Source organism: Alexandromys fortis, unplaced genomic scaffold, assembly GCF_014885135.2.
Source record: "Alexandromys fortis isolate MF-2015 unplaced genomic scaffold, M_Fortis_MF-2015_v1.1 scaffold_98, whole genome shotgun sequence".
Lineage (NCBI taxonomy): Eukaryota > Metazoa > Chordata > Mammalia > Rodentia > Cricetidae > Alexandromys > Alexandromys fortis.
In genome coordinates, this window is record NW_026068002.1 from 3,791,315 (window position 1) to 3,803,420 (window position 12,106).

General features: G+C 40.5%; 1 protein-coding gene across 2 annotated transcripts in view; it reads left to right on the forward strand.

Annotated features, from left to right (window-relative positions):
- Farsb (phenylalanyl-tRNA synthetase subunit beta) overlaps positions 1-12,106 on the forward strand; it is a 67,251-nt gene that overhangs the window by 29,879 nt on the left and 25,266 nt on the right. For both annotated transcript variants that reach the window (XM_050161045.1, XM_050161044.1), the window contains 2 exons: positions 2,847-2,939; positions 7,379-7,496. In XM_050161045.1, the coding sequence (XP_050017002.1) occupies positions 2,847-2,939; positions 7,379-7,496 (211 nt within the window). The remainder of the gene's footprint in view (positions 1-2,846; positions 2,940-7,378; positions 7,497-12,106) is intronic.

Here is a 12,106-nt window from a genome sequence, read left to right on the forward strand (position 1 = left end):
AGCTGGTCTCTATTGTTACATCTAGTTTGCACAAGAGTGATGACCATAAGTTTTCAAAGCTGAGCCTTGACTTTTTTTGTTTTTGTTTTTGTTTTTTGATACAGGGTTTCTTTGTGTAGCTTTAGAGCCTGTCCTGGAACTCACTAAGTAAGACCAGGCTGACCTTGAACTCTTAGAGATCTGCCTGCCTCTGCCTCCTGATTGCTGGGATTAAAGGCGTGTTCTACCACTGCCTGAGGGGTCCTTGACTTCTTAACAAACTGTTCACTTTTCAGCATTATGATTTTTTACTAGCACTGCATACTAGTTGTAATATTTTCTTTTACAAATTGACTCAATTTTAGAATTAAATGTCTACTTTAACCTTAAGAGTAACACTTATACTGATTATGGGTTTTGTTTATTTTTGTTTTGTTTTGTTTTTGTTTTTGAGACAGGGTTTTTCTGCACAGCCCTGGCTGTCCTGGAATTCACTCTGTAGACCAGTATGGACTCGAACTCAGATCTGCCTGCCTCTTCCTCCCGAGTGCCACCACCACCTGGCTATGACTATGGGTTTTATACTTGTTATATTCCCTAACATTACAGTATATAAATAAATGGTAATATTTAAGAACATTTTTCTTCTTGGGCCTTAGCCACTGTCACTTCAAGGAAGCTAAACAGAAACTGCTTCAGGTTGTTCTACTTTTTTCCACCATCATTATGATGCACAAGGTCACTCAGATGCACTTGGACATTGACCTGTGTCTGGAGAGCCTTTTTCTTTCACACAACCAGAACTAGCTCTATTTGAGAATGGGTAGCATCATGTAAATGTATTTTTAAATTGACTGATTACAGTGTATCTAACTGTTGTTACAAAAACTCCCCTCTGCACTTTCTGGAGGAAAGTTATGTTTTTCAGTATGGTACAGGCTTTTCCTGTAGCACAGCAGGTGTGTGGGCTCTGTTCTGATACAGTTTTAAGACTTTTGCAAGAAAGTGTGGCAAAGCTGGGTACCTTGGTACACACCAGCACATAAGTAATGCCAGCACTTGGGAGGCTGAGGTAGGATGGTAATATGCCATCCAGGGCTTTGAGTGAGCTCAGGCAGGAGTTGCTAGGGCAGGCCTTAGCGTGCAGTGAAGGCAGAATTCTCCTTAGGTGAGCTGGCTGTTTACTTTCTCTCAGCTCCAGGCTTCCTCCTGGTCCAGTGCCTGGCAACCAATGCTTTGAAGCTTTGAACCAATGCATTGAACCAGTGCTTTGAACCAATGCTTCAGTGCTTTGAAGGCCCTCTACTTGAAGATGCCTTTAGAATAAGTTCAATATTACCCTAAAGTTTGGAAAAAGCTCCAGTAACTTGGTGGCACCAACTTTTCATGTTACATTTTGAGTTATTTTTTAAAAACTGGATGATTGTTTATTTTTTATGATGCTTTGTTGTCATCGCCTGATTACTTTATTTCTAATACTTCCTGTCAGGCCTTGGAGACACAGTATCTCTAAATCTTGATCCTTACTAGATTTGTTGTATCTAATAGTGAATTCTGGTCTGACTTCTTCCTGCTGCTCTAGTTTCTGCAGGTGGTTAGGAATTGCGTGGTTTCTTTGTTCCTAGGAGCTACCTGGATCTTATGCAGGGGAAGTTAAATGGTGGCATTTAAAAGAACAGTGAACAGAGTTCTGACATGTGAACTCTCCCAGTTCACAGTCTGTCCCCAACCATTACAGACTTATCTGGGATTGCACTGGTAAGCAGAAAGCCCTGGGGAAGCCTAGGAAGGGGCCTGTCTTAATTAGGTTTCTATTGCTGTGAAAAGACACTGTGACCATGGCAACTCTTATAATGAAAACATTTAACTGAAGGGGCAGCTTACAGTTGCATGGCAGGGAGCATGGCGGCATGCAGGCAGACATGATGCATGCTAGCACTGAGAGTGTTCACTGCATCTTGTCTCAGAGGCAATAGGAATAGTTGACTGCCTGTCACACTCTGGAAAGCTTGAGCAAAAGTGAAGATGGATACTAAAAAGAAATCCCACACTAGCTCAGAATTGAGTACAATAAAGGATTATTTATTTAGGGCTAGTCTCATAGATCACCGTCCTCTGCTCAATGGGAAAACAGCAACCGAATCCAGCAGCTGGAAGAGAGGGTGGGTGTGCTTTATAGAGACATTTATAGTATGAGAGGCCACACCCAAGTGGGCTGGTAACTTAAAGGCTACTGGCTGAAGAGTTTCCTACAGCACAAAAGACACCTCAAAGCCTGCCCCCACAGTGACATACTTTTTTCAACAAGGCCACATCTCCAATAGTACCACTCCCTTTGGGGACCACATTCTTTCAGACCACTGCAGGGACTCGTAATGGTCCTGCTAGAGATATTTTTGTGTAAGAGGTGCAAGAGAAGTCAATTAAGTAGAGCTTTGAGCTTTGAATGTGGCCTTGGGATGGTGTTTTATATGAAAACAGGTAAAAGTATAGTGTTGAGAAAACAGATAGGAATCAGGAAATTAGACTGGGAAGGTAAATGGGGACCTAGTACAAAAAGGACCTGGGTGTGGGTTAAACCCCCATCCCTACTGAAAATGTTAGCCAACTCCATGTTGTAGCTATATCTCGTCGAAGTGAGATATTGGTGGTTAATTGCATCTTCTGTGGGCCTAAACCAGGTGGATTACAAGTGATGAATTACTAATTGTCAAACTTAGTAGATTCTTAGCTTATTATTAACTTACTAAGTAATAAAGAGCATGGACATTGCTGAGAAACCACTGTAAATTGAACGATAGCTTTAAATACTTTTAAATTTTGAGTTAGGCCTTGCCCTGTACTAATCTATTTTATATGTTCCTAAGTGCTCCCAAGAAGATATTGCTGATAAACTTGGCTTGGATATCTCTGAGACAAAGGCAGTTCACATTAGTAATCCCAAAACTGCTGAGTTCCAGGTAAGAATTTGAAGTCGGGTTTGTGGTAAATGATGTAGGAAAGCTCTCTTCACTTACTCTACCCTAACACGAGGGCCAGGCCTGCTTGTTGTTCGGGTTTTTGTCCCGCTCAGTACCCTCACAACTGTTTAGCCCCAAAGAAAATCACACATAGGTCTCCATAAATTATAAGCTGATTGGCCCATTAGCTCTAGCCTCTCACTGGCTAACTCTCACATCTTGATTAACCCATTTTTCTGATCTGTGTTAGCCATGTGGCTCAGTACCTTTGTTTCAGTGGGGCAGATCACATCCTGCTGCTTCGGTGGTCTGGGCAGGAGTGGGAGAAATCAACTTCCTCCTTCCCAGAATTCTCCTGTTCTCATTATATCATTCCTACTTCCTGTTTGGTTTTCCCACCTATACTTCATACCTGGCCAATCAGCGTTTATTTAAAACATGATTGACAGAATACAGGCAATTCTCCCGCACCACTCTACCTCTGGATGAGTCCTTAGGACATTGTAGTGAACTTTCTTAGATAATTTGCAGTTGGTTGGCCCTACCCCACTCCTCCACCCCTCTGTCTTTCTCTTTTTCTGTGTATGTGTTAGTATTGAACCCAGAGCTTTGTGCTTGGTAGAAGTTGACTTGTTTTAAAATATATATATATATTTACTGTTATTATTGTTATTATTATTATTCCTGTCTTTGAGATGGTATCTTACACTGTACCCCAGGCTGTTCCTGGAACTCACTGTGTAGCCCAGGCTGGACTCCCAAATGCTCACGTTCAGCCTATTCTTAGTTGTTAAATGCTTTGAGCTAGCAGACTCACCTACTCTTTACTTCATTTTTTACTTCATAATTGATGTTTGCTTACTATTCTCAGTTTTCTCTCTTTCCCATTCATTTGTAGAGCATTAACTAAAATGGTTTCCTTGAATCCCTATAAGGCATTACACCAGTTTTTTATTGTAGACAGATTTTTTTTGGGGGGGGGGGTCACCAGGTCACAAATAATGATCCAGAGATTTAATTTTGAAAGCCCAGCCTTAGCTTAGGCTTGTTCCTAACTAGTTCTAATAGCTTAAATTAGCTCATATCTTTTAATCTGTGTCCTTTTATGTAGCTTGGTTACCTTTACTCTGTCCTGCCCATTCTGTTTCCTCTGAGTCTGGCTGGTGACTCTGCTTTTCCTTTTGTTTTTTAGATTTATTTATTTATTGTGTACACAGTGTTCAGCCTCCATGTATGCCTGCAGGCCAGAAGAGGGCACCAGATCTCATTACAGATGGTTGTGAGCCACCATGTGGTTGCTGGGAATTGAACTCAGGACCTCTGGAAGAGCAGTCAGTGCTCTTAACCTCTGAGCCATCTCTCCAGCCCCATCCGCTTTTTTTCCACCTAGTGTTCCTCTCAGCCTGGAAGTCCCACCTATCTCCTGCCTAGCTATTGGCCATTCAGCTCTTTATTACACCAATCGCATCATTTCATCTGTGCAGTGTACAAATACCCCACAACATTCGGCTATGCTTTCTGTGCCTTTCACTGTCATCTAGGTTTGTTAATTTCTTACAGAGCTTAGGATGAGGTAAATGAGAATGATATTGTATGAGTAGTCAGTGTTAAATGATTCCTACTACGGATTTGGTTATTAGCTATAGAAAGACATTTTAAGTTATAATAGCTTTGCTAATGAGAGACTAAACAACATCTTTACATGTGTGTGAACTCTTGCTTTCTTGCATGTGTAGTCATGCGTGTGTGCAAAATCTTAGAACAGAGGCTCTGCCTTTAGGAAACTGAGCACTGCTGTAGAGCACTTCTCAACTGTGGTCTCTGAGAGTTTCCTTGGCTTGGTATCTCCTGGGTTAGGTCTCTGGGAAATTTTACAGGCTCTGGAAATGTTTACACCTAAAAGTTCTGAGTTTCATCTGTAGAATTACCTACTGTGGCAGATGAGCTGTACTAATGTTTACTCAGCACGTTTTCACTGAATTGGGGTGGATTTTTACTTGTTTATGCTAAACGTATTCCCCTCCCCCAGTTTCATTTATCAAGTGTGACACAAATTTTGTATTTCTCAAGATTTCCATAACTGTTACGTTCTTCAGAGTTTGTGTCCTGTCTGCTCTGCTTTATATAAGCAGAGAGAAAGCAGATCAGAGATGCCTTAACTGCTGCCATAAATGGCTGTGGCCTCGTACACTCAAGAGCCAGCATTTTGCTGTGCAGTGGTGTTACACGCCTTTAGTCCCGGCACTCAGGAGGTCTCTGTGAGTTCGAGACCAGTCTGGTCCACAGAGTAAGTTCCAGGACAGGCTCCAAAACCACACAGAGAAACCCTGTCTCGAAAAACCAAACAACAACAACAACAAAATGCTGCATAAATTTGTCGGAGATAACAGAGTATTGTTTAAACTTGGCAGGTTTTGCATTTACCCCTGCTTTACCTAGCCATTCTGCCATTACTAAAGCAGTGAACAGTTTGTACTTGCTTACAGTTAAATTAAGCTAAACGTAAAGTGGCTTATAATTTGGGTACATGACTGTTCTTTTTTAACATTGGGTTCTTCTTGACAATGGAAATGTTATAGAATAGGAGAAGAAAAATATTTAGGTAAAATGTGTAAATTTTATTGCAATTATCATAAACAAGATTACTGAGTATCTTCACTTGTCCCCAGGTTAGCAGTAATATTAAGTAAGCCTTCCAATGGCTATCACTGTAAGTCTTCCTAGCTGTATGTGTTGTTTTTCTTTTTATTTGGAATTCATTAAGGTTATCCACAATAAAGTTGACTGATTAGTCTCTAGGTTACTAGTTCATTATTTACTTCACATCTCTTAGTCTTTTACACACATCCTTTCTTTCACTTTATTTGTTAAATATGGTTCCTTTGTTCTGTAGGATTTCCATTTTTAGGATTTTACTGAATGTATTCTGGTGATCTCCTATATTTCTCATAAATTAGTAGTTAGATCTAGAAATTTGACCAGATTCAGGTTTTACATTTCTATGTTGCTGTGGCTTTTAACAACAACAACAGCAACAACAAAATATTGATATGTGGGGATATTTACCATTTATTAAGGAGGATGACAAACTTTAAAAAAAATATGCTTTTGCATAGTCTCATTGTGCTGGCTAGTTTTAAGTCAACTTGACATAATTTAGGGTCATTTTAAAAAAGGGATCTTCAATGGAGAAAATACTCCACCAGACTGGCCTGTGGGAAAGTCTGTCATGCTTTTGATGATTGATGGGGAGGTCCAGTTCACTGTGGTGTTTCTTCCCTGTGCTGGTGGTTCTAGGTGCTCTTAAAAGGTAGGTTGAGCAAACCATGAAGAACAAGCCAGTAAGCAACACTGGAAGTGTAAAAAGAAGTAAAACCTTTCTTCTCCAAGTTGCTTCTGTTCATGTATGTATCACAGCAATAGGAACCCTCACTAAATCACTCCTGTAGCACAAACCTTTACAGAGTTGAAAATGACCTTGAAACTTCCTAATCCTCATGCCTCAACCTCTAGATTACAGACATGCACCAGCATATCTAGTTAGAGAAAAGTTATTTTTAAATGTAGCTACTACTTGAGCTGGCAAGATGTAGAAAGGCAGGAACTCCAGTCCAAGAGGTAAAAAGCAGCTCTAACAGCTAACTATGAGGAAACCACTTTGCTTCTTTGTTTGGTCCTGTTCCAGCATTTATTTATATCCCAGATTGATGGTGAGCTTCCCAAGCGCAGTGATTCTGCATGCTCCACTCTGGCAGGCTGGAGACTGTGTAGCTCACACTGGCTTTAAACCATGTTGCCTAAGCTAGCCTTGAACTCAAAATTCCCACTATCTAGCCTCCCCGCACTGGGACTGTAGGCCTTACAACCATGTCAGGATCAGAAAACTCCATTTATTTGCATATTTTACATTTACTATAAATAGGTGGCAAAGAGAGGAAAACTGAGGATAGTAAGAAAAGGTCAGTTACAAAGTAAAAGATTCAGTTAGAATGATTGAGCCAGCTAGCTCAAGTCATGTAAGAACCAAGTATAGACTGAGTGTGAGCACTTGGGAGTCTAGCCTGGGCTATTTCAAGTACTATGTGGAAAGAGACAGAATATAAAAATTTCCATATGTAGAACCTTGAAAGCCCAATTTAGTTTCAAAAATTATAATGAAATAACCAAGCTTTAGGTAAGAATAATCATTGTGTTATGTTTGCTTCCCACTTTCATTTTAATCAGATTTATTGGTGTTTATTTTGCTAATTTGGAATGAAGAATATTTTCAGTTCTTTTAGTGAATTGAATTTGAAAATTTAAAATGACTCAGGCATTTAAGGCATGGCCTCGTTCAAAAGCGTTGTCCTGTGAAGCCAGGGAGTTGGACTGCTTTGTCTCCTAACAAGGAGTTTGTTGGTTTTTCTCAAGTCAGTACAAATTCCCATCTCTTCCTGTAGGTGGCACGCACTACCCTTCTTCCTGGCCTTCTAAAGACGATTGCAGCAAACCGGAAGATGCCACTTCCTCTCAAACTGTTTGAAATCTCTGACATTGTAGTGAAAGATCCTAGCAAAGGTAAGAGTGATCTTCTTCTGCTCTGCGTGCTTGAGCATTTTCATTGTGAATTCCAGCTCTATGGAGAACTCAGCATGCTTACATGCAACCAGGTTTCTTTCCTCCATGTTGCTACCACTCGCCTAATATTTTAGTGCCAGTGAGTTAGTACATCATTTTATCAGCATACCCTTGAGTTGGTAATTCTAAAACTAATTGAACCACAGCTGTATTATTTGTTGTTAAATAAAAATTGTCACACTCTTATCAAATATCCCATTTAAGTGTCCCAGGCACTCTTCCTATTGTTTCATCAATTTCTTTTAATGGTTGACTTATTTGAATCTGAATCCCAGCAGTGCCTAGGCTTTGTGGCTGTATCTCTCATTTCCTGGAATGGAAAGCACATTTTTATAAGGAATTTAATAATTATGAGGAGCCCTATTGAAACTTTACCTTAAAAAGCACCATAGAGAGAGTAGGAAATGTAGTTGGGTGGAGTTTGTGACATGATTGTGCATATAGTATGCACAGGTTCCTGAACTCAGCTCAGTACCACTCCCCACCCGCACCCCCAGAGAGGTGGAGGGAGGAGGTCACCAGAATCCTCTGAAACATTCTTTCCTTCACTCTGACTTGCATAGCATGGCATTGTTGTTGGGCTTTGATGGCCCAGCACTATTGTTGTAACAGTAATTGTGAATGTGTTTTTATAGTTTTTTTCTTTGAAATACTCAATTTCAAAGTACTTAATATAGCAAGTATTTTGGTCCAACACTTAGAATGCATAGTTATTTAATAAATATAAATTTAGGAGTTTTAAATTTCTGATTTTCCTGGAAGTCTGTCTTTCTAATGCAAACCCAAGTTCAATTGATTGTCTAGACCTGTACGTGCTGTGGTCCCTGGGTGAGCAGTGCCTCAAGTGACTGCTTTGCTGGTAGCCTTCCTTGCCTTTTGATTTCATACATCAGTCCCTATGATTATGAGTGGTTCCTAAGTCCAGGCTCTAGTCTGCAAAGAGTTTTGAGGCTCCACTCAGTTTTTTCACTTGTGTAGATACTGAGAATGCAGGGTTGCATTGATCTGTTTGATTGTTTTCTTCTACATTTTTTCTTTGAGCTTCGTATTGCCTTGATCTTCACTGCTGTCCTCATAATTATAAGTATAGGATTAAGGGAACCACATGCTTTCCTCAGTGGTTCTTCAGGGCTAGGTGTGCTCACAGTCAGGAGGGTGAGAGTGAGGAGCACATGGGTCCCGCACTTGCTGCAGAGTTTGACTGTAGCCGTGGAGTAGTGCATTGTTGTGTTTCAGCCTGGTGCGTGTGCCTGAGATGGGTTTTATTATTTGCCTTAGCTCAGACATTTGCATTCCATTATGCTTTTTCTCATCAGGAAGAACTCTGGAGCCGACCTCTGTTGTGCCTGTCTTAGTTGAAACCATCCTACTGTTTTCTTCATGGTTCATTTCTGTCCAGTGCAGCTTAACCCTTTGTCTTGCTCTGACTTACTCTCTTTCCTTAGTATTTTCTATCGGATCACTAGCATTTGAAAAATAAAGGGAAGTACATTGTTCCCTGCGATCCTGGAAACACGTTTCCTTTCACTGAGGTGAAGCATGGTTTCTGTTTAGGTGGGCCTGGATCTTATTTCACAACAGAAACTTTTCTGATGCAGTGTCTAAATACGTGCATGTGGATCACCTCCTAGTCATCTGGAGCGGAGGCAGCGGGGAGCCTGGGTTCTGCAGACCGCTGCCACAGGCGTGGGTTTTAGTCATGCTTTCTGTGGTGTAGTTTATTTGAACTCTCTGGCTGTTTTCTCATCTGTACAATGGGGTAATGACAGCATTTACTTTATTAGCTGTTATAAGGCTTCAGTGAAACTGCATTTGGAAAGTTTCAGCCAAATGGTAAGTGGTGGCTGCTGTTCTTGTTAGGACAGTGCTAGTTTCAGGGCCAGATGCTGCTGGCCTGGGTCGTGCCTATATTTCCACTATAGTGTGTGAAAGTCCAGGAGACCAGCAGTGTATGGGGTTTGATTTTTATCCCATCCCTTAAAGGACTTTGTGTCATTGGATTTTCTTCTTTTGTGTTTTTTTTTATCCCTTTATGAGAAACCCAAATTATACTGATGTAAGACTTTACTTTTAAAAATAAATCACTGTTTTTGAAATACTGTTTTTAGAGTAATTTATCATGTCTCTGTTTATTTGTTTTGTTTTGTTTTTTTTTTTTTTGGTGGCAAACGAGATGTCCTCTCTCTTGGATGCTAGCTAAATGAAACTTTTTGAATAAAAAAGTTTAAACCACTAGTAGTTAAATGATTGAGGGATTTTTCTCATTAAAATGAAATTTCCCAAATTCTTCTTAGTGAGCAATCCCCAAATTATAAGGTTTAAAAGAGTGAAGATGTGTGACAAGCATGAGCCAGGTTGTCTCATTCACCATAGTGATAGAAAAGTAGAAACGATTTTAGAATATAAGAGAGTGCTTGCCGCGTAAACATGGAGATCTGAGTTTGGATCCTCAGAACCCATGTGAAAAACCAACCATGACAACTTATGCCTGTAATACCAGGGCTAAGGAGGCAGAGACTGGCAGGACCCTGGAGCTCACTGGACACCCAGCTTAGGCAAGTTCAGTTTGGAGGGAATGTGCAAAATGTTCTGGGAATGTAGAGAATGGAGCTTCCTAAGTCTCATATCAGCGTCTGCTTGGCAAACATAGCTTCTGAAAATAAAAATGGAAGTGGAATCTTGTGTGGATAGCCATGTTTTCCTATTAAACCCAAGTTCCTATGACAGCAGACAAAAGACAACTCCCGTTTTCCTACTTGACCTAGTCGGACATTTGCTCTAATGTGGGGTCCTCTCTAGCCATCATGATGAATGAGGCTGTCAGGCTGCCAGTTTTGAAACCGAGTCAGGCACACTTTTCAAGCATTAAGACTTCCACTGTACATCAGGCACATTTAGCTTGTTTGAGGCTGAGCCAGCCACTGCATTTGTTGAGCCTCAAGATCCGAAGTTGCTGTAACACTTTTAAAAATTAGTCATGACTCAGGGGACTAAGCTGATTTATCCTTTTGTTGGGCAGAGTGGCATGTGTTTTTGTAACAGGAAACTGAGCACAGACTCTGCTCGAGGGTGAGTTTTCAGTTTTGTAGCGGGGTGAGTAGCAGTGGAGAGCATGCAAGGCTGCTGTGTGAGTTACTGGTTGCTTTCAGACGCTAATAGCTAATTCATTTCAATGTCAGGAATAACCAAATTGCAAACAAAGTATTTTTAAAAGCCAGAAAACCTGCAGGGATGCGCAAAGGACTGTCTGCCTGGAAAAGCTAGCTTGTTTGCACAATCCAGTCTTCCCGCTTTTTAAACACAATTGAATTCTGCAATCACAGTTCTTCCCTCAGTGCTTAGAGAAGCTACCAGAATCTCACAGAAATGACAAGAGAAAACAGGTCTCTAGTTTAAAGAGGGTTAAGTCTAAAAAGGAACAAGCACTGAAGAACATGAACTTGGCTTTGTAAAGGGTCTCGATGATTTCTGTCAGCAAGATCCGACCAGCAGACCTGTTCATTCAAGGTTCAGCATGGCATGTGTCTGTGGCCATCTCTCAGAATTAGTCCCCTATAGTTGGTTTCAACAGCAGCATTTCAAGAAAGTTTGGACTTGAATATTTGCTGGGCTCAGTGGAGAAGGCCTCCAGATACATTCCCTTCTTCTTGAAGCATGATCAGTCTAAGCTTTGACTCGCTCAGACCTTCCTCCATCCTCTAGAGCGACTTAGCAGCCCTGCTTTGAACTCCATTCCCCTCCTCCAAGTTACAGTTAGATAGTTCCCAACTTTTGACATTGTCTCAGGCACTTCTCTAAGTGAGAGGATGGTCTGTTTTTCTTTACACTTCCAAAATGGATGTGGAAATAAAGAATTTTGGTTTTAAGCCTTTAATTGTAAGATCTGTTTCAGGGTTCTTGTTTCTTTATCATCCCTTGAGCACCGTGTCTGCTACAGAACCTAACTGTTTGGTCTTTGTATGTGAATTTGTTTCCTCAATTTATTATGTGTTCAAATGCACACACACGGATGTGTTTATCTGTCTTGTATTACAGAATATTAAATATAGGTGCATGCATAAGGTCTTGGGTTCAATCCCCAGCACTACAAAAGATAGACAGAGCTGAGTAAAGTAAGGGGTCAGGTCGTTATAATTTTTGTTTGGTAAAGGCTCAATGAGAGCATTTTATTATTGGCTTGTGAATACCTATCTTCTGAGATGTTGTCCATCAATTCTGGAGCTTCAGATGATGGAAGATTATCCAGCATCCACATGTGGAATGTGGCTTTCTGAAGAGTGCTTATGTCATCAGTCTGGATTAATTTAATTTCACCATTTCATATTTTTGGCATGTAGAATTTCCAATTAATAATTCAAACAATATGGGTGTAAGGAGACTGACGTTAACAATTTTTGAAGTAGCATCCTTTGCATATGTGATGGCATCTTAGCTGTGTGAATAAATCATTTTTAATATAGAGCTATTTTAGTGTGCTTGGCTCCACATAGTTAAGATCTGCTAACGTGAGTATAATGTGCCCTGTCATGCATCCAGTACTGTATTTTTTT